At 39.6% G+C, this 23,888-nt stretch overlaps 1 protein-coding gene across 6 annotated transcripts in view; it reads right to left on the bottom strand.

The window, feature by feature from the left end:
* Nucleotides 1-23,888, bottom strand: part of herc4 (HECT and RLD domain containing E3 ubiquitin protein ligase 4) — a 160,002-nt gene that overhangs the window by 68,008 nt on the left and 68,106 nt on the right. For all 6 annotated transcript variants that reach the window (XR_005945633.1, XM_041209392.1, XM_041209393.1 and 3 more), the window contains 7 exons: nucleotides 22,654-22,875; nucleotides 21,564-21,655; nucleotides 15,491-15,621; nucleotides 14,320-14,480; nucleotides 13,658-13,734; nucleotides 12,019-12,143; nucleotides 1,889-1,948 (listed from right to left, as the gene is read on the bottom strand). Coding sequence is in view for 5 of the 6 variants with exons in the window: in XM_041209392.1 (XP_041065326.1) it covers nucleotides 1,889-1,948; nucleotides 12,019-12,143; nucleotides 13,658-13,734; nucleotides 14,320-14,480; nucleotides 15,491-15,621; nucleotides 21,564-21,655; nucleotides 22,654-22,875 (868 nt within the window). In the remaining variant the exon portion in view is untranslated. The remainder of the gene's footprint in view (nucleotides 1-1,888; nucleotides 1,949-12,018; nucleotides 12,144-13,657; nucleotides 13,735-14,319; nucleotides 14,481-15,490; nucleotides 15,622-21,563; nucleotides 21,656-22,653; nucleotides 22,876-23,888) is intronic.

Here is a 23,888-nt window from a genome sequence, read left to right as displayed (position 1 = left end):
TCCGCTGTGACACATTTGGATTCCTTGCTTAGCAGAGTCAGTACTTCATCTCTCTATTGGCAGTCAACACTGACATATGGGCAGCATACATGCAGCAACCTCCTGCACAATGTCTTGAGATTCAGAATATAGGTTGTTGAACACAGCTGTTTAACCTGAATTTAAAAATCAGAAGGTCTGGAAATGGAGGCGAGAGGGTCTAAGAATATAAGAGCATATAACCAATACAGTTTGCATTTTAATCACAATTTCCTTCACCTTATTTTTGACTTGGATTTCAATAGCAACAGTGAATGCCCATTTAAGATTGTCTCTCAAAGTTGAAGGTTGTAGAGCCTTAGCTGTGCACATCTGCTGAGCATGGCCAAAAATCCAACTCTAGCAGCACAGTGTATGGATGGCTCATTAAGTCAGAGCTCACCATCAGCTGGATCCAGTAAACAGGCCAGTGTTTCTTTTAGAAGCACTGTACCAGTATATCTACTGAAATGACATCAGATAGTTACCCGCCAGAAGAGCTTTGATAAAGATGCTGGCTTATGGTACAGCCAATGGAAAACACCATTTCTATGAGGATGAAACAGGAAAAATCCTTGTCTATTGCCAGCAGCTGACCATATCAGCGCCAATATCATTAACATCGGATGAGAGCAACATATGTAAACCTACAGCCAGAAAGGGCTAACAATCCATAAAGATCTTCCTTTCCATCACCCCAGTAATAATATAAACTATAAGAAGCTGGCAGGGTTATTCACTCAATTGACTGATTCATATAATGTTCCAAAACCATATTTGCATATAATTTGCAGCATACCTGCTAATTTAACCTATCTTGATATAGGACTACATTAAAAAATTCCGCTGTTCTAAACGGTGTACATGAGTATTCAAATTTTTAAAAATAGCATTGGAAATCTACAATAACATTTAAGTTCATATTTGAATTGTAATACTCAAAAAGGTAACTAAAGATGAGTGCTATTATGGTGACTACCAATCTACAGGTTACATTAGTATTTTTGTACTAAATATTTGGCAGAGATTAGAAAAACATGCTGAAATGTGACTGGTGCAACACATTTTTGTAACCTCTGCCGAATATTTAGTACAAAAGCACTAATGTAACCTGATTCAAATGACAAAAGTAGAGAAATGAAAGCATCCCAAAAGGATTCCCATGGCCATATGTTCCTAGATTAAAATTAACCCCTTATGTATATGAAGAGACATGCTCAAAACACCAGTGGTAAACTAGGCTTTTAGATATGAGCACTGAATAGTGTGATCACACAATGTCATGAAATGTGAAGGAGCCTTTTTTTGTTAATGGTCACTCAGACTGAAACATCTGCTATATTCCTCTTGGGCTACAAATTGAATGTGAGTCTGCTGGAGATGCAGGAATAAAAATTACTTAAGATTTATTTACTTTTGAGTGGTCTATGGGCATCAAGCCTCTTTGGAGTTTCACTTAAATATTATTTTACATGAGACTTAAAAGGTCCAGTACTTCTGGGCTTCCTGGTGGAATGAAATTTCTATGGCTGAGAAGCAAAAAAGACACTACACAGAAATCAAGATGCTCCCCATTTCTTACTTTGAAGAAACTAGCCTCTAAAACCAGACATATTAAAAGGAGGTTTCCCCTTATCTCAGATTTCTTATTGCTTAAAAAGAAAACACTTTACATTTGCAAACTCATACAACAAAGGCAAGTAATATACCCATAGTGACTCTTATGACTTGGGAAAATTGTCACTGGTGTAAAACTTGCCATGAGATCATTCTGCAATAACCATTATTTTATGCTTTTTATTGCTCTAGGATATTAAAAAAAAAACAATTTAGAAGATTGCAATCTCAAAAACTTTAGAATATACTTTACCTCAAGGCAAGAAAGCTTCCATTTAAGCAGCCTGCTGATGAGAACACCGTATCAATTTCACTAAGGGAAAAAATAGACACTGCATTAAACAAATTAATTTACAAGTCTTCTGATTTACTCATACCTATCTTTGGTAAGGTCTTTCTTCATTCTTCAGCTGAACTTTAGCTTTCACACACACAATTATATTGCCAGTTATCCACAGGGATAACATGGCTACAGAACATTTCAAAGCATGACAATTAGTTTTTTTCCTTTTAAAGTCAAATGACTTTGACTCTCCCTTGCTGTAAAAATACAGCCACAGGTTTCCCAAAATAGAATGAGTGCACAGGATCTTCAAGAGCTAGTATGAAAGAGATCAATCTCTTATGATTATTCTTCAGCAAAGATTACTGAACAACATACCCTGGAACATAGATGAGTCATTCCATCAACACACAATGGTGGAGACAGGCTAAAATGGTGGAGAATTTTGGAGTTGGCCTTCCAAGCACCTATTTTTAAGCTAGTTTTTCAGTGTTGCCACACCATATGTATAGAAGTGAGCTACAAAAAAATTTGAAGCACAATGCTACTATAGATTGCTGCCTTTACAAACTGCTCTCACTGGTCACTGTTAGGCAAAATTAATTTTCATTTTTCCCTGGTGAATTAGGATGGATCAGGAAAAAATGTTACCCTGCTAGTCAGATAATTCCTGTATTGAAATGATTTCTGAAACAGACTAACCAAGATCAAAGCCGTCCACTCAAGTGAAATATTAATACCCCCCTGGGTCAGAGAATAAAATACCTTTCAGTAAAGTATAGAACTTTATTAATCAGAGTTAAATGAAACTCAGAACTAATATTAGGTTGGACTGAAGGATTGAGTCTGCGTCTTATTATTTGTCATACATACAAGGCCAGGAGCAGAACAATACTTCAAAGGTCACAGGAACATGCAAGTTAACAACTTTGACTCATTATTATTGAAAACTAAATTAAGATCCAAGGAAAGGGCATTACAAAGAATAGGAACAAATCTTTCCGAGCCCCTTTCAGGACTTGCAACATCATCAGTTTTGACCTATTCCCCCATCCAGAATAAGATTATATGCTGAAAGAGCCAGCAAGTGAACCTATAATAAAGCAGAGGACTCTCTCTTGCAGCAAGTCCTAGTGACAGGAGGAACCCATAGACAGATTGGTTAAGGAACTTGTTTAAAAACACCTTTCAATTAAGCATCCATATCTCTTGTGCAGATGTTTATTCTTTCAGATGAAACAGTAAAGTTCTGCTCCCATGACACTGAACAACAGCAGGGAGCTCTGCCGATCCAGCTAATATTTATTTCTCAAATGCTGAGTGAAAACACCTAAAAATACCAGGTTCTGGGAATTTGCTGTGTACAAATTAGCTGCTATCTTTGCCTGCATAATTCTCAATAATGGCTAGACTTCGAATGTAGTCTACACTTCAAAGATAGGCTACAGGATGACAGCACCCCCTCCTTCTAAATTCAGTCAAGGATGAGTACTTTGAAGAATGGATACCTGAATGATCCCTTCCAAGGGATTAAAAAAAAGGCAAATCTGAGCAGGTTCAGAATCCTGAAACAAAACAGTGGTAAGTCCTCTGTTCCGAAAAGTGGCCATGATCTGGATAGCCATTATTTGAAAAATTAAACCAGTTGGATTCTGTCACTGCTAAAACCACTTCATTGTTTGCCTACAAGGCATTGACCCCAGAGCATGCTAATGGATGCAATATACAAGGGTACACAGAGTATTCAAGAGAGATAAAGTAGACAGGAAAGGAGGTAGCCTGTTGACATTTGCAGATAAATATTGAGTTAATGGAAGATGGAAACTTAAATGATTAACTAAGCTGGTTAGGCATCTTTAACATGAAAATGGTAAAGCCAATGAGCTTGCTATCGGCCAAATAAAGACGACAGACAGTAGTTTGTTATGTAGAGAGATAAAAATGTGTGAAAATATTGTGGTTGTTTTAATAAGGAACTTTGATTAACCAAAAATAATTGAAAACATTAAGTTGCTCAGTGTTCCAGTTGGTAAACTTCATGATCTAATGAAGAGGGAGTGTACATCTTGACTTGGAAATGCAAGTAACCCAAATAAAAGGTACAAGAAATGGAAATCATGTCATAATTGAGAGCTAGCAACCACAGAACGATCAAGTTTAATGTAACTTAGCATTCAGAATTTATGAATTGGGAATCAATAATCAATTTAAAAGTTTACATCAAGGGAAAGAGTTTCAGAAAATGATTATGGCGGACATTGTTCAGTAATACTTCTGTAAGGGCCAAGAATATCTTTGAAGACATAATGCTGAGCACGCAGGGTAAATAGTATAAGCAAACAGAAGCACAGATTAAATGAGCACAATTCCGAGTAATAATTTAAACAGAACCTAGATAAACAAACGAGAGACAAAAGGAAATGTCTGTGCTAGTAGGGCTAAATGAAATGGTGAGAGAGTGGATGCTGGAGCGGAGCACAAACATAACATAGGCCTGTTGGGCTCAATGTGGACCTGTTTCTGTGCAGTGCAGCTCTAATCCTTTCCCATCTGCTGTCATCCCTGGATCTTTTTTTCCCCAAATTGCTTCTCTTCCTGTTTCAAGTTCCCCTGGCTTGAATAGTGGGGGCACACAAGTTAACAGTAGTTTAAATTGCTAATGCCCATTCCCCAATCATATCCACTGTTTGAGCGCACTGGACTTTTGTCAAATTTCAGGACTTCTCTGGACATGAAGACTAGGCAACCGCATTGGATTATACCATAATACTAAGCTGCTGCTTCAATGATCTGTTGTTTAGTTGCTTAAATTCTAAAATAACTTTGATTAAATTACAGCCCCTTCCTCATCACTGCTGTTACTTGCTGAGCCGGCTGGCTCAGTTTCATGTTTCTGGACCAGAGTACTTTTGACTTCAGCCATGTCAACTTGAACAAATTGATTACGAGAGATGTAATTTCTCAGTCAAATTCAGTTTCACCCACAATTAACAGGGTTCTCTGTCCTTCTGTGCACCTGATCAATCACACCTGAGCAAGTGCCTACACACCAGAGAGCTAACTGCAGAGGAAATTGGAAGTGGAGGAGACTGCCAAAGCACCTTGCCTTACCTGTGTCTAGAACCTGAAATTGCCTTGCTACCTGAAACATGGAGTCTGGGGTTGAATTTGATGCAGCTGTTCTAGTTTCTGAAGTTGCTTGCTGCTTGTATCCTGGTATATTTGACTGTGCTTTGTTTTGTAGTTCACCTCAATAGTAACTTGTAGCGTTGCAGATTGATGCTTTAATTCTTAACCACAATAACATTTTGTGGTAGTGTTGCTAGAAACCAATCCTTGTGCTTAAATTGTGAATTACTGTGATTCAGGTTCCAGGCAAGGCAGGCAGCAAGCAGCTTCAGGCTCCAGGCCCAAAGCAAGGCAGGTTGTTAGGTAGCTTCAGGCTCAACAAAGCAACATGCCCCATTTCCTCTGCTGTTGAGTCTCAAAGTCTAAGCACATGCATGAACATGACCAGTTGAGTATACATGCAGACAAGGAATTCAGCAGCTCCATAAACCAAATAGGCTGATAAACATGACTGTCTGCTAAGACAGGATACATGACTGATGAAAAGCTCTTTTATAAAAAATTTCAGATGCAGCAATATAGCTTTTTTTTAAAGCGCTTTCACCTGTTGAGATTAAATCAGCTGGGAATGAGGTTGCAACTGTCAACCTAGGTTGATCTATGTTTGAACCAAAGAACATTCATGCTTTTTATACCAAATCTCATTTTAAAAAAGTTTGTCTCTTGTTTTATGAGACAGTGAAGTTAGCATGTCTTTGACCCCCAATGCTGCCACTGATTTTTCTGCCCCACAATAGATTCTGTTCATATCTGAGGAAATACTTCCATCAGCGTATTTGCAAATACTGTATCCTGCATACAGTTTCTGGACTTCACTTGCCCGTCACACCTATTTCTGAACCTGGACAAAGTTTGCTGATTCTCCATGCCTGCTCCATCCTACCTACGTCAACTTTATCCAACCATGGGACCTCTGACTTAACTATGAGCTACCTCCTATTGTCTCCTCTCTACTCCTCGTTTACTACCAGGATACACTAAAAAAAGAAACTTGCATTTATATAGCATTTTTCATGACCACTGGTCTCAAAGTGCTCTACAGGTAATGAAGCACTGTTTGAAGTGTAGTCACTGTTGTAAACATAGTAAGTGTGACAGCCAATATGTGCTCAGAAATTCCCACAAAAACAATGTGATAATGGCCAGATAATCTGTTTTCTGTGATGTTGGCCAGGAGGCTGGGTATAAATCCCAATTCTTCTTCAAAATAGCACCATGGGATCTTTTATATCCACCCGACCAGGCAGATGGGCCTCGATTTAACGTCTCATCCTAAAGACATCCAACAGTGCAGCACTCCCTCAGTACTGCACTGGATGTCTGTACAGGTTTTTGTACTCAAGCCTGGAGTGGGACTTGAACCCCAAACTTTGAAATTCAGTGAGAGACACTCCCATATAAATTACCCCATAACCAGGCCTATGCAACTTCAGTTTTCTTTGTTTACTTGCATGCAAATTTTGACTGCCGCTCCACATCACTTTACCCCTGCAGACCCATCTCTAGCCATCATGTCATCTTTAATTTCTCCGCTCTCAGGTAATCTGCCCTCCCAAACTCTACATCAGCCCATCAGCACCCCTTGACCTTCCTACTCTCCTGCTGCTGTCCTAGGCTTGACTCCCTGTCGGATAAGCCTACAGTTTCCATCTTTGCTCCGCTTGGCATGCTCCACAGGGCATCAATCACTGCCTCTTTATGAGCTGTAACCCCCAACTGCCCTATCCTCTCTTGCTGACCCTTCTGCCCAGCACACCAGCTGGAGATCAATTTTGTCAGTTTCCTTCTCTTCCCACTTTGCTCTGCTAGTGCTGACTGTCAGTGGATCAGCTATCACTGTCCCACAGTGCATTTTCCTCCAGAATGTTGTTTCTGACCAAGATCCTTGCCATTCAGGAGCCCTTTGTGGAAGACTATTGACATCATGGTCTTGACAAGAAATATGGCTTAGCAGTGATGATACCTTCCCCTAAATGAAGCTTTTTGCCTGGCTATACCTTCTACCACTTGTCCAGTCCAAACTATTGCAGTATAGAGGTATGGCTTTCACCAAATCACACCTTGGGCTGTCCCACTATTTTGTTGGCACCTTCTCTTTTAAGCAACTCACCTTGTTCCACCAGTCACTTAAAATCCTTATTTTTGACTGCCCAGCCAAGTATCATGAAAATTTTCTCATTGTGATATCCTCATTGCTTTCCTCCCTCAGCCTTGCACCAAATGACTGCTCCACCTCAGTGATTTCACTTCCATTTAGTTCATCATATTCTCTTACCCCAGAGTTCTCTGCCATCCTATTCTCCCGTAATCTCTCCCTCCATATAAAATCCCTAAACAATATTCACAGCCATGCTCTGGGACATGCCATCTCATATGGCCCTGCTACTCCATCGTGTAAATCACAGTTAAGGTCATCTTTAAGCACTTCCTTGTATTGCTCGCCACCCACATTCCCTTCGCTCTTCCAATTCTATTTCCTCTTGTATTTGCCTCTGGAAAAATAACTAATTAAAACTGCACTTTCAAAATTCCAACTATCTAGACCTTTGACCCTCCATTCACTGCAACATTTCTGCAGCTATAGATCTGCTCAACCACACCCTCACCTCCAATTTTGATGCCCCAATCCCCATTAAAACCATTACTACCTCTCACCCTGCTGTTCTGCCGATACCTGTTAGACTAATCGCTACTCCTTTAAGGTCAAGGGTCACAAATTTGAATGGTTATGGCAGACAACTAGTTTCCCCATCAGATGTGGCTAGACCACAAGGTACTATCTGGCCATTCAGTTGTCTGCCAAAATTGCTCATTATTGATCTAGCATCAATTGCTGTTTGTGGAAGAGAGTTGCAAACTTTTGCCAGTTTTGTGTGAAGGAGTGTAACATTGCTCGATTCCATTCCTGCTTCAGCTCATCTGCTGTTAAAATTCTATACCACACCTTTGCTACCTCTCAACTTAACTATTCCAACACATTTTTGGCAGCTTCCCTCATTCTACCTTCTAAAATGGAGATTATCTGAAACTAAATTGCACCGAGTTCTGTTCAGCCATCAGCCCTGTGCTTTCTGACCCACACCGACTCTCAGTTAAACAATGCCTTGATTTTAAAAATCTCATCCTTGATTCCAAATCCCTCCATTGCCTTACCCCTCCTTATCTTGGTAACCCACTCCATCCCTAGAATCCTGAAATGTCATCACTCCTCCAATCCTGGGCTTGAGCATCCTGATTTTAAATTGTTTCAACACTGGCAGTTGTACCTTTATCTGCCAAGGCCCTGAGTTCTGAAATTCTGTCCCTAAACCTTCTTTAAAATGCATCTTAAAATCTGTTTCATCTGCCTTAACATAGCCTTCCATGGCTTAGTGTCAAATTTTGTTTGATAGTGCTCTTGCATCGCACTTTGGAATGTTACTATGCTGGTGTTATATAAATGCAGCTTATTGTTGTTGCACACTAAAAAATGCAGATAAATAAATCTTGATGCCAGAAAGATGAAGGGGTTTACAGGATCAATACATGAATATGCCATAACATGGTATTAGGTTGACCAAAGTGGCAGGGTCTTGGAAAAAAGTAAAGCTGCAAACACAAGGCAAAGCAACAAGAAAACCTTTCAGTGCTAGAACAGTAAGAGGACGCTCAGAAGAAATAAGAGTGCTGAAGGGTCTTAGTAAGTTGAAACTGATGGGCATGAAAACAGTTTCTGCATGTTAAATGCTTATTTGCTCCAAGAATTCACGAGGAAGGCCACAAGCAATATGTCTTCCCTAAATAGTAATAATCCAAGTAGAGTTAATCACTTCAGTATAAGGTGGAATTTGCAGTCAGTAAAAAGATTCAAAGCAAACAAATCCCCCTGGAGGGATGGTATTTAGCTCTGAATATTACAGAGAAGGACTCTGAACTATGAAGTTATGACTGTCATGATTGAGTCAATAAACATTGGCAAGAACCCAGTATTTAGAATTAAGTTTGTGCCCATTTTCAAGGAAAGGTATCAAGACAGAACAAAGCACATAGACCTATTGGAATAATCGATACTGGGTAAGAGAAAGCTTGATTATCTTTATAATAAAAAAGATCAACAAATACAAATTAACAGGTCAAAGATCAAGGCTGACCAACCCTGACATTTTCTGAGGAAATGACACCCCCAGGCAACTGTGGAAAGCCCTATGATGTGGTAAACCAAGACTCAAAATAAACAGCTGTCAATGTGTCACATGAAATGCAATTATTGTATCTTAAACAGTGATGATTCAGGATAAATCACAGGAATTGAAGCTGAATGTAAATTAATAATATCCACAGTTAATGCCAGATTAGAAGGCACCTAAGGAGCTACAAAATGAGTTAGACATATATTAACTAGGTGAAATAAGAGCAGCTGGAAGGTAGAGACAAATGTGATGTACTACACATAGGAAAAAACTGATAAGACTTGGGCATACAGTGCATACTTTAAAAATTTGCAGATGACAAAGCTCAGAAATTTAGTGAACAGCGAGGTGGATATCAACAGACAGGCAGACTGGTAACATGGGCAGGCACATGGCAAAATTTAATTCAGGGAACTGCAAGTGATTTGGAAAGAAACTGATGAGAGGCAATTATCAACTAAATAGTATGATTCTGAAGAGGATGCAGGGACAGACAGAACTGGTTATTCACATACATGAATTTCTGAAAATCACTGGGTGATGAACAACCTTGTTCTACAGGCCTTACATTAAGGCCAGTCCAAAGGCAAAAATATCATGCCAGAACTTTCTAAGTCATTGATTAGGCCTCTGCTAGTCTTATTGAAACGTAGAAAATTCTGACAGGGATGGACAGACTAGATGCAGGGATGATGTTTCCTCTTGCTGAGGGTTGGGGGGGGGTGGTTGGGGGGTCTAGAACAAGGGGTCACAGTCTCAGGGTACTGGATAGACCATTTAGGACTGAGATGAGAAGAAATTTCTTCACTCAGAGGGTGGTGAACCTATGGAATTCTCTATTACAGAAGGCTGTGGAGGCCAAGTCACTGAATATATTTAAGAAAGAAATAGATTTCTGGACTCTAAAGGCATCAAGGGGGTATGGGGAGAGCATGGGAGTATGGCATTGAGATAGAGGATCACCAATGATCATACTGAATGACAGGGCAGGCTCAAAGGGCCGAATGGCCTACTCCTGCTCCTATTTTCTATGTTTCTGTTGTGGATAATACTTGGCATCACACTTCAGGAAAGATGTGAAGGCCTTTAAAAAAAAAATGTGCAGGCATTTCCCCAAGTAACAGAATCAGAATCACAGAGCAGAAGAGGCTCTTCGGCCCATCGAGTCTGCACCGACACGTGAGAAATACCTGACCTACTTACCTAATCCCATTTACCAGCACTTGGCCCAAAGCCTTCAATGTTATGACGTGCCAAGTGCTCATCCAGGTACTTTAAAGGATGTGAGGCAACCGCCCCCATCACCCTCCCAGGCAGCGCATTCCAGACCATCACTACCCTCTGGGTAAAAAAGTTTTTCCTCACATTCCCCCTAAACCTCCTGCCATCTCACCTTGAACTCATGCCCCCTTGTGACTGACCCTTCAACTAAAGGGAAGGGCTGCTCCCTATCCACCCTGGTCCATGCCCTTCATATTCATGTACACCTCGATCAGGTCGCCCCTCAGTCTTCTCTGCTCCAACAAAAACAACCCAAGTCTATCCAACCTCTTCGTAACTTAAATGTTTCATCCCAGGCAACATCCTGGTGAATATCCTCTGCGCCCCCTCCAGTGCAATCACACCCTTCCTATAATGTGGCGACCAGAACTGCACACGGTACCCTAGCTGTGGCCTCACCAAGGTTCTATACAACTCCAACATGACCTCCCTACTTTTGTAATCTATGCCTCGATTGATAAAGGCAAATGTCCTATATGCCTTTTTCATCACCCCACTAATATGCCCCTCTGCCTTCAGAGATCTATGGACACACACGCCAAGGTCCCTTTCTCAGAGCTTCCTAGTGCCATGCTGTTCATTGAATATTTCCTTGTCAAATTACTCCTTCCAAAGTATTTCACCTCACACTTTACAGGGTTAAATTCCATCTGCCACTTATATTCTCATTTGACCATCCCGTCTATGTCTTCCTGTAGCCCAAGACATTTCACCTCATTGTTAACCACCCGGCCAATCTTTGCGTCATCTACAAAGTTACTAATCCTACCACCCACATGGTCATCTATGTCATTTATATAAATGACAAATAGGGAGGTGAGCACAGATCACTGTGTTACGCCCTATACATAACATAGCAAACCTGTCAGTAAGTAAAACACTATTCCTTCAACAATAAACTACAGGTTTTTATGCAACCAAAACTGGAGTTTTCCTTGATTCCACATGTAAATCAGTGTAAATTCTGGGAAATACAAGGCTAAAAACTAAAAATAGAAGAAATGAACTGACTTAAAATCACAAGAAGGTATAACATTAGAAATATTAAAGCGAAATACTGTGGATGCTGGAAATCTGAAATAAAAGCAAAATGCTGGAAAAACTCAGCAGGTCTGGCAGCATCTGTGGAGAGAGAAAGAGTTAATGTTTTGAGTCCATTTGATTCTTCTTATATATTGGAAATACTTTGGTTACAACAATACTTTAGTGCTGCTCATTACCAGTTCTAATCATCATAAATGTGACCCTATTAATTTCACATTAAATTTGGGTGTAGACTGATAAGTTAACACCTTCATTCATGAAATGAATCATACATTCAAACTGCATATAATAACTATCTGCACAATATCAATGTGCCACTCCAGTCATTTTTGCAAAAAAGTTAACAATTCAAACCCACAGCACACAAATTCAAAGAGCATCGGACAAAGTCCTCCCACTCATACAACTCAACCTGCATTGGACTTGACAAGAATTTGGGAAATGGCTGCTGTGTGACCAGAGCAACCCATTACTTACTTAGTTGCCTCTGAAGGAATCCTTCCAGGAGGATAACTTATCCACTTCTGGATGATTGCATCATTTAATGTGAGTATGTGTTTTGATGGATTGGGTAATCTGAAGTCATCTGGTGGTATGGAGTTCTTGAAAGGAAAAGCAAAATATTCTGTAGAAAAAAGTAACATTTGGACAAGGTACTGCCGAAATAGTTCCATAAAAATTTGATTTGGCTGTTGCTCATTAAACTCTGTAATGGAATTAGTATTTGAGCAAACGGTATTTTTAGCACTGATGAAGGCCTTCTTACCAGTGCTAAATTTAACTCAGATGATGATTTTATGTATTATTTTCCTGCTTTCTTCCTAACCTATATTCCATGTACAACTGTGCAGTACTTTTTTCAATATAATTATGCTACAAAGCATTCTGCATTCCAATTATTCAGAATAAGTTTCTATTTCCCCCTCAACAGCTTTGTGTTCTAACGTTATCCAGATTATGTTCCCGCAACTTGGAATTACTTACCAATGAAAATAAATGTGTTTACCATTTCCCTTTTATCAAATTTCCACCTATTTCCCCCCCACCCCGCCTCATTTTGCTCTTGCATTCTTTTCCAGGATTATTCAATTCTTCCAATATTGATAAACTCAAAGCTGCACTGTTCAAGATGCAATTCCAGTTTTATTGGAATAATGGGGAAACATTAGGTAAACCCAATGTCACTGAGAAGTATGCAAGTATCCCACTTGAAGGAACAAGTGGCTCAACTAAAAATGCATGCAGGTTGATTATATAGCAGTTTTTATTCTTGTAAGATAACATCCTACAGTGCCACTGACCGCAGAAAGCTTCCAGCAAATCAGTTATCAACATGCAATCTTATGCTGTGGTAACCTGGCTACAAACTAGGGTTAAAAAAGTGCCAAGTAGTCAAAAACACCATTCTCAGGTGCTCAGGCATATCCTGGACCTGTGGATCAGTTTTTTTTCAGGCTCAGAAGTACATCCATAAATCATTATTTTGTTCTCTTTTGCTTGGCATTTATACCTTGTTTGCTATAAATGCCACTTATTTGCCACTTTTCCTGGCTTTTGTGGCCTGTATTAATGTATTCTGCCTGGTAATCTACCATTCCTCTCAGATTGGCATTAGAAAACATTTATGTTACTTAATTGGCTGCATCATTGCAGATGAGGAGTAAAGAACAAGAACAACCTTCAGATGAAGCAAGCTAAAAGTGGAGGAAAGACAGTGGGAAAATTGAAACTGGTTGCGTGTATAAAGGCACATTCAATCTTCAATTAAGTTAGATGTTCTTTTTAAATATTTTGATTTTATAAGTGTCATATTTCATCTGTGCCTGTCCCCCCACCAAATACTCACACCTGTAGTTTCACTCTATATACTTCTACACACTCTTGACGCAGATGTGCATTCCCAGCCCATTGTTTTCTGTAGATTACAGAGTGCAAGGACAGCTACTACTGAAAAATTGGGGAAACTGATGTGGCATATTAGTCAGTTGCCATTCCCTACACCCCATTATGCAAAAAATATCTTATTCAGCTTCCCTTCAGACAATCAAGATAGGAAAATTACTTTGATCACAGAATCTCATCACAAAAAGCATTCAATATAAAATGCTAGCTTTACCTGCAGATTGTAATAATGTGCAAAGCTTTGATCACCTCCAGAGAAAATCCTTTTAACACAAAAATTGTTTTTGGCATCTACAATAATGAAAACAGTTATCAGAATGCATCATTTGTTATAAAATCTAGTTTAAGTTGCATGTATCTACCTCTAATAGTACTATATTCAGGGGCACAGTAATCACAGAACAAGTTTTATCAAAAACATTTACGATCTTCTGCTCAAACTTTAAAGTAGTACAAATGACTACACGGCTTTAGGTTACCATATGTCTGAACAGAGCCATATGTTCCCACAGTAACAGGCACAACTAAATTTAAAACTATTGCTGGGTGAACAAGATGAACTCATTCCACAAGTGGAAATATTAATATATAAATTGCTCAAGTAGTTTGAAAGCTTAAAACATTTCAACATTTACATCTAGCTCTGGAGTTGGCCTACTGCAGCTATTGAGAAAATGAACATAAACTGTAAGTCAATAATATTGGAATCACAGGTATTACAAGAAATTTAGGTATAATTATAATAACTCAGAACCCAGACTACATTGAGATGAACCGAGATAGGCAATTCAAAAATAAGTCAGGAAGATTTACAGAAATTCACATGGGAGAATTTATAAGAAGCTTTTATACAAGTGTACATTTACTGACACCTACTGATAATTGGTGAATACTGTCCATCATGAGGAACCCATGCTCCTTTCACTGTGCAGGGACTTTTTCTATTATTTGTGGACCCAGTTCCTAGTTGACCATTTCCTCCAAGGCCAAATGAATACACTTTTCCAGATGATGTAACGAAAGCTAACGTGTGCTGCCTTTTTCAAAAAAGACAATATTGAAGTCAATTCATTTTCATTTAAACCATAATATGTAAAACTACAGATCCTTATCTTAGCCATTGATTTACAGGAACTTTTGCTACGCAGAATTCAATGATTTTTACCAGTGATCTGAACATGAATTTTATCAATACTCTTTAAAAAATAAACACAAACAAATGTTCATTTCAAAAGTACATTGCACCACAATGTTCCTAAAACAACGTTAAATTCCACAGTTTGAGGGTTGGGATGTACTTTTCATCTTCACTGTCTGGGCTGTAATCTGGTTGAGCAGGTTGCCCACACATTGTGGGAGGAAAATTGGCCAAGTTGCACAATGGACATCAAGTGGGTTAAACCATGGACAGATCATGCCTCGACTAGATTACAGCCCAGGCAATAAGGGTGAAGGGTATCCTCAAGGTAGCTAATTGTGCAAACTGAACTAAGTGCAAATCAAGAATTGAATATCCAAGTAAAACAAAATGGGGAAGTACTCAGAAAACTTGATTACAGCAGGTGACTCCAGTTTAACAGCCTGCATGAGCTCAAAGGTCTAAGCATGCTATATTTTATGATTTGATCCTGAGCGGCAAGAAAGGTATACATGACTGCAGGCACAAAATAAGGCAAGTGGAAAAAAATTGTTTTTTTTTGAGACATTTGGGAAATTTCAGCACAAAACAAACTGCAGGCTCGTCCAACAAAATTCCATCGGTTTTCCTGTTGAAAATTACAAACCAGTAGTGTTGCTTAAGAACCTTTTCAACTGCTGATTTTGTGACCAGGCAGGAAAAAAACCTGACCCAGAAAGAGTTGAAGGAACAAAGACAAAAATAGTTAAACATTACTGTGTAGAATGATGCAATATAAGTGTCTGCAATTACTATAAAACATATAATGCTCCACCATATAAACTCAATTTTAAAAAGTTAAACAACATGCTAGCAAAATCAAATTAAAGTTCTATACATTTGGCCTTCTTAACAAAACAGGATACCAACCTTCCACAAGCAATCTGTGTGATTACATATCCCATTAATTCAAAGACTTTTCTTGGATTTATTTCATGGTTTGTGCTGTTATGCCCCAATTGGCCATAGCCTCCAGCACCAAATGTAAACACTCCGCCTTCCTGGTGAAAAAAACATTTGAATTACAACTATATTTAGGCAGAGGCAATCAGCCACAAGAAATAAGAACAGGCAAAACAGCCCCTAGAATCTGCTCCGCTATTGAGTAGATCATGGCTGATGATTGACCTCAAGTCCAATTTCATGCCCTATCCTCGATTCCCTCAAGTCTCCAAAAATCTAGTGATCTCAGTCTTGAATATATTTAACAACTGAGCATCCACATCCTTCTGGCATACAGAATTCTAAAGACTCTCAACTTTGAGGGAAGATTGTCAGTGAACTGGAATGTAGGGACAGGAATAGATCATTTAGTCCCTTTTGCCTGTTTTGTCATTCAATGAGGTCATTGCTGATCTGTAGGGGAGGCATAGTGGTATCATCACTGGACTGTACTCCAGAGGCCCAGGGTAAAGCCCCGGGGACTGGGTTTCGAATTCCACCATGGCAGATGGTGAAATTTGAATTTAATAAAAATTTGGAATTAAAAAGTCTGAGATGACCATGAAGCCACTGCTGATTGTAAAAAATATAGAAAATAAACATCTAGAATTCAAGTCATGCTACAGCTATACAAAGTCCTGATTAGGCCACACCTGGAGTACTGTGTTTGGCTCTATACATTAAAGAGGAAGGAGGGAATGCAGTATGGATTTACCAAAATGAAACCTGGACTCCAAGAGCTAACTAACTATGAGAAGGGAATGGCCTTTACGGAAAGAAATCTGCTGTCCTTACCTGGTCTGGTCTACATGTGACTCCAGACCCACAACAATGTGGTTGGCTCTTAAATGCCCTCTGAACAAGGGCAAGTAGGGATGGGCAATAAATGCTGGCCTAGCGAGTGATGCCCACATCCCATGAATGAATAATTTTAAAAATTCCAAATACGCACATTTTCCCCATCTCTCTCACTTTTGGTTAACCAAAACTGTGAATCTCCCCAAATCAATTGCCATTTGCAGAAGTGTGTTCCAGGGGCTAAATTTTTCCCACATTGGGAGGGCTCGGGCAGTTGCGGAGTTGCCTGCAATTGGCTCCACACCACCATTTTACATGAACGGGCCCGCCCAGCGAAATACACAAGAGGTAGTGCTCAGCGCTACGTGTGCAGGTTAGGTGGAGGAGGGAGAGTTGAGTCCAACGATCTCTGAGGCACAGAGCTGCCTCAGGGAGGTTGAAGTGCATTTCAAAAAAAATGTCGTAAAAATTTAATGAAACGTCCCCTCATGTGACTGTGTCACGAGATCGGACATGTTTTTATTTTCATTCATAAAAGCTTTAGGAAACCTCATCCCGCTTATGAATGAGGTTTCCTAAAAAACATAAAGGGCACTTGGCCTTTTTGCCTGACTGCCAACCATACGGCTGGACAGGCAGCGTAAACTTGAAATTAATTACTTCGTTAATGGCCTTAATAGGCCTATTAATTATTGGTGGGCACGCAGCCAACTCCGGCACACACCCACCTAATGAAACATTGCGAGAGCGCGATGACATTGGGACACATGCCTGACGTCATTGTGCGCCATTTTACAAGCCAGCATGTTGGGCCCTGCATGCCAATTGTAAAATCCTAGCCCAAATTTCTATCAACCTCTGCATGTAGAAGTTTTTCCTAACTTCACTCTTAAAAGGCCTGCTTCTAATTTTTAGACTAAGCCCCCTAATCCTACAATGGCCAACTGGCAGAAATGGTTTCTAACTACCTTTGCAGTTTCCCTTAATATCTTGAAAACTTTGATCAAATCACCCCTTAACCTTCTAAATTCAAGGGAACAGAAACCCAGTTTGTGCAATCTCTTCTCATAATTAGCTCTTGGGATTCCAGGTATCATTTTGGTAAATCTATGCGACACCCCCCTCCTTCCTCTTTGGTGTATAGAACCAAAAAGAGTACTCTAGGTGTGGTCTAATCAGGATTTTGTGTAGCTGTAGCATGACTCTCGACCCTTGAGTTCTAGTTATGGATGTTTATTCTCTATACTTGTCCATGACATTTTAATAATCTATGTACACGGATCATCAATCTTCTTTGGCCCTTCACAGCTTCTAGCTTTTCATCAATAAATGAGTACTCTGATCTTATTTTTAGTCCAAAGTAGACAACTTTATACTTGCCTATATTGAAATCAATTTGCAACAGTTTTGCCTATTGACTTAATCTATTCATATCTGTAATTTTATACTTTCATCTGAACTGCTTACAATACATTGATATTAGTGCCATCAGCAAACTTACATAGGAGCATATGGCTTAGCAGCAGGAGTAGGCCATTTAAGCTTGCTCCACCTTTTAATAAGGTCATGGCTGATCTGGTTGTAGTTTCAACTCCACTTTACTGTCTGTTCCCCATAACCCCCCTGTCTAACAAAAATCTGCCTGACTGTCTTGAATAAGTTTAAAGACCCAGATTCCACTACCTTCTAGGGAAGAAAATTCCCCACTCTAACAACCCTCAGAAAAAAATCTCTGCCTAAAAAGGGAGACCGCTTACTCTTAAACCATGCCCCCGAGATCTAGTCTCACCCGCAAGAGGAAACATCCTTCAGGTATCTACCCTATTCAGTCCCCTCAGGATCCTAGATGCTTCAATAAGATCACCTCTTATTCTTCTAAATTCCAATGGGTATAGGCCTAACATGTCCAACCTTTCTTCATAAAATAATCCCTCCTCAAGAATGAGTGAACCTTCTCTTAACTGCTTCTGAAGTAATTATATATTTTTTCAAATAAGGAGACCAAAACTGTACACAGTATCCCAGGTGTGGTTGCACCAAGGATCTGTAAGCTGCAGTAATACTTCCCTACTTTTATATTCAATTCCTCTTGCATTAAATGCCAACATTCCATTTGCCTTCCTAATCACTTTCTGTACCTGCTTACTAACTTTGTGATTCATGTACCAGGACACCCAGATCCTCATCTACCACTGAGTTCTGCAATCTCTCTATTTAAATAGTAGAGTGCTTGTCCACTTTGGCAAAAAGAATGGAAAAGTTCACATTTACCCAAACGCTACTCCATCTTCCAAATTTTTGCCCACTTAATCACTATATCCCTTTGCAGACTTTCTACCTCCTCTTCACAACTTACTTTCCTACCTATCCTGGTGTCGTCATGTCATATTTGTCCAATTTTTAAAAAAATTATTTAAAGACTGGCAATGAGAGTGAGGGTTTGTGAGAAAAATTCTTATCTCAATCCTAAACTGTAGACTCCATTAAAATTGCCATCGGACTACAGGCACTTTGTAACCAAACACACAGAATTGGCCAACAAAGAAAGAGGGAGGACAAATGCTATAAACATTAATGTGCAGAATACTGCAAACTATCTTTCGTTGGGTATATATGTGAGTCCAGTCTCACACCAACACGGTTGACTTTTCAGTGCCCTATCAAGCCAATGCCCTTGTCTTTTCATCCTATGTGCATATTTTTAAGTCTTATTGCCCAACAGTTAACAGTCTGAAGGTCACGCAACCGATTCGTCTGGTTAAAACTATTTTATTTATTCATGGAATGTGGGTTTCACTGTCAAGGCCAGCATATATCACCCTCCCTAATCCCCCCTGACAAGATGGTGGTGTGGTGCCTTCTTAATCATTTCAGTCCATGTGGTGTAGGTACACCCACACAGTGCTCTTAGGGAGGGAGTGCCAGGTAGAGGTTATAGGTTTGGGAGGTGCTGTGGTGTATCTTGCAGGTGCTACACACTGGTGCCAGGGGCAATAAATGTTTAAGGTGGTGGTTGGGTGATGATCAAGTGGGCTGCTATGTCCCAGGTGATGTTGAACTTCTTGAGTGCTGCTGGAGCGGCACTCAGTCAGTCAAGTGGGCAGTATTCTATCAGACTCCTGACTTGAGTCTTGTAGGTGGTGGACAGGCTTTGGGGAATCAAGTGGTGAATTACTTGCTGCAGAATTTCTAGCCTTTGATCTGCTCTTGTAGTCATAGTATTTATATGGCCCATCCAGTTAAGTTTCTGGTCAATGAAAATCCCCAGGATGTTGATGGTGGGGTATTCAATGATGGTAATGTCATTGAATCCCTAGGGGAGGTGGTTAGATTCTCACTTGTTGGCGATGGTCATTGCCTGGCACTTGTGTGATGTCAATCAGCCCAAGACAATATTGTCCAGGCTTGCTGCACAAGGGCAAAGACTACTTCATTATCTGAGGAATTAGAAATGGAAATGAATGCTCTGCAATCATCAGCAAACATCTCCACTTCTGACTTTATAATGGATGGTCACTGATGTGTCACCTGAAGATAGCTGGATCCGGGACATTGCCCTGAGGAATGCCTCCAGCAATATCCTGGGGCTGAGATGACTAAAAGACTGACATTTACATAGCACCTTTCATGACCTCAGGAAATCCCACAGTCCCATATAGCCTATTAAACACTTTTATAGTGTAGTCACTGTTGTAATGTAGGTTGGCTCCTTAGTGCGACACTTGGTCAAATGCTGCCTTGATGTTAAGGGTAGTAACACCTCACACCTTTGGAACTCAGTTGTTTTATCCATGTTTGCACCAAGGCTGTAATGAGGTTTGGAACTGAATGATCCTAACAGAGCCCAAATGGGCCTTCACATAGCTATCAACGACACCCCCCCATCACTTTTTTGATTATAGACTGATGGAATTGGCTGGATTCAATTTCTCCTGCTTTTTACAGACAGCTCACACCTGGGAAATCTTTCACTTTGTTGGGTAGATGCCAATGTTGTAGCTATACTGGAATAGCTTGGATAAAGGCTAGCTCTGGGGCACAAGTCTTCAGCACTACAGCTGGATTGCTGATGAGGCTTCTTGATATGGCATGGAGGACAGGCTGAGGACTGACATCTGTGATGATAGGAACTTCAGGAAGAAGCAGAGATGGGTTATTCACTTGATACTTTCAGTTGAAGATAGTGGCAACCGCTTCAGCCTCCTCTTTAGCATTCACATACTGGACTCTGCCATCATTGAGGATGGGGATATTTCTTGAAATCTCTTCCTACCATTAGTTTAATTGTCCCATGGTATGACTGCAGAGAATTCATCTGATCCATCGATTGTGGGATTGCTAGCTGTGTCAATAGCATACTTTACAGATACCCATGAGGTAGCTTTGGAACAAACTGAATGAGTTAATGCTGCCCTACTGAAAAATGGTAGGCACGTCTTTCAAGTAACTTAGTTGGAAATCCAGATGGAAAAAAGTTTTATGCAAACAATAACTATCAATGGAGACAAACATATTGGAAACAATGCTTCAACTCTGGCAACAGAAACCAAAGACAATTACCTTTTGGTGCAACTGGGAGTAGGATACTACTTTTCACAAGTAGTGGGGGTAAACTCAAGAACTATTCAGTCAGTAAGCCAAATAATCCTGTGTTAATCGATATCCAATACTTGGCTCTCACTGACCATAAAGATGAGTGTGGAGAACATGGAGGATTGCAGATAGTACAAAGCATTTTGTTTGTTTGATCAGGGGCACAGAAGGATATTAGAGATGTAAGGGGACAAGGTGGGAAAGTGGATGTGAGATGATGGTGTTAGGTGGGAGGATGATGCTTGTCAAAGGATGATGCTAGATAGAGGAATGAGAAAGCTATTACGATATGCCAACAGGACAACAATGGGAGGGGGCAATGAAGGATACCAGGAGATGGTAAGAAAGTGTGTGTGCAAAGTCTTAACTAGTCTGAACTACTTCTTTGCCTACAAATTCCATTACTATCCATTGATTTTCCAATAAGTGTTGCTCACACCATTGAAAAAGGCCAAATCCACTCAAGCATTTTGATACCTCTATGGAAATCCAACAGCAAGTTTAGTAGCTGGGCTTTGATGCAGGAAACTTACATTCATAAAGTAAACACCTATTGAAGCATATGCAGTCCCTTCCAATTGCATCATATAAAGTAAAAACTGATCACTACCTTTGTCAGAGCAGCAGTGTGATCTTCGCCACAACACACATAGACAATCTTCTGTGTTCGTAGAGATTTCAACAGGGCAGGAACATATCTGTCTGGGATCAAAATTTATGATAAATAAGAAGCTTTGAACAGGACAGCAGAGTTCAGTTGTAGGCAATTAGAAATAAATTAGAAATTTGATTATACATAAAATCAGTAAAGTCTTACACTTGAACATAAGTTACACAGGCCTTTAAGTGAAATGTAGCTGGTCTTTGTTTTCTGGACACCTTAGTTTTTAGCTTAAATAGGGATGCATTCGAATCATATCTCTGCCTAACTCGATACAAATGCTGCAAAGGGTGATGTTTGGATGTCTTTAGGCTACTGGCTAAAGTCATATTTATAAGTCATATAATTCTAGCACAAAGATGTTCTGTGATTTGTTGGTCATATGCCCGATTGCCAGTTCACTTCAACTTGATAGTTAATCAAAGCTACATCCCCAATAATTATTACCCTGGACTGTTTAAATCAGAATTAGTCCAAAACTTTCAGAGACTAGCACAAGTCAGCTAACTCAAGAAGCTGGTAAAAATACAGAAACATTACATACAGTATAAATGCAATGCAGTACACACATAAAACTGATTTTCTTTGAGTAGTTAGATTAATTTAGCATTTACGTTGTTAAAAAACACATTCGTTCTCAGTGATATCTAGCTAATGAGTAATAAAGTTAATGGACACTTAAAAACATAAAGCAAGGTCTTGTGCTTTGACAGTTTGAGGCTTCCTTTCAATAGATTCCGGCAGGAAAAAACAATCCTGTATCTATGCTATCCTAGACATGTAACAAAAACACATCTGGTTGTTCAGCCAGGTGAAGATACCCATGTGGTCATCAAGAATTGGCACTCACCCATGAGAGCAATCTAAATACAAAAAATCTAAAAGAGCAGAAAGAAATACAAAAAAAATTAACAGCTCATCAGCACGCTCTCATTTAACCAGTCATATTTTAACAAATTGCAACAAATATTCCACAAAAATATCCTGACGTTTCACTGCTTTATTTTTGTCAAGATATTGCAGATTTTTGACTACTCACCATGTTCATCATTTAAGCCAAGTTGGCCAAATTTGTTGCATCCCCAACCAAACACAGCTCCTGAGAGTGAGAGTGCAAAGCTGTGTGCTCCACCTGCTGCAACCTGAACAAAAGGAACACCATTTAAAGATCTAACAGGTTGCGGTGATGGCTGGTTTCCAATATCTCGACCTAATCCCAGTTGCCCATTCTTATTCTGTCCCCATGAGAAAACTTGACTTCCTGAAAGACAGTTCATAAAAAATTAAGACAAGAATCAAATAAACTAAGAAAATATATGATACACAATAATACTTTTCTCCTGAAGCACATGCTTTAGTTAATCAAGGCCACAACGCTGCCATGTATTTTTAAAATCGCAAACATTATTCAGTGATTTCTAACTATAGCTTCTCATGCTTGGGTACTTATTGGTAACCTGATGGTGCAGAAACTCAAAAACAAAATACTGCAGATGCTGGAAATCGGATATAGAAACAGAAAATGCTGCTCATTCTGCAGGTCTGGCAGCATTTGTGCAGAGAGAAACAGAATTGTTTCAGGTCTGTGACCTTTCATCGGGAATCTGACATTCAGTTTCTCAAGGTGAATCTAGGATGGGCAATAAATGCTGGTCTTACTAGTGACACCCAAACCCGATAAAAGTATTAAAAAAAATCAAGACTGCGATTGATTTCTTTTTAAGGATTCAAAATCTAAGGAATATGGGTATAGTGCAGGAAGGTGGAATTGAGGTTGAAGAAGATCAACCATGACTGTATTGAATGGCACAGTGGGCTCAGAGGCTGAATGGTCTCTTACTCTTATTTAGAAATACTGCTATATGGTTCAATTGATCAAACTACCAATTTTACTTGGTGGATGATAAATAAGGAACAACATTTTTAGTTGACAAATTAACAGTTCAATTTCCAATATTCTAAGATTAATTTTAATTATAAAAAATAGTTTTAATGCTATATACTATTTTGTATGCAAGTTCAAGGAACTTCTTTGAAGAAAATGTAACAAAAGCCAAAATAGAAAGATGTTCTTTGTCCACCACAATCCCAGGGCACGAGAGCCTTATTGTCTGCCGTATTTTCCTAGCTACCCCTCCTTTGCTATTTTGCTGCAACCATTACACACCCCTTGAAACCATCTTTGTTTTCTTTTTGCCTTGCACCATCATCCCTTTTGTCATTTAATGAATTCTGCCTTCAACTCCATCACAGACCTTTCCCCATTGTTCATCA

This window comes from Carcharodon carcharias, chromosome 17, assembly GCF_017639515.1.
Source record: "Carcharodon carcharias isolate sCarCar2 chromosome 17, sCarCar2.pri, whole genome shotgun sequence".
Taxonomy (NCBI): domain Eukaryota; kingdom Metazoa; phylum Chordata; class Chondrichthyes; order Lamniformes; family Lamnidae; genus Carcharodon; species Carcharodon carcharias.
Note: the sequence above shows the minus strand (reverse complement) of the source record. Positions and strands in the feature narration are given on the sequence as shown.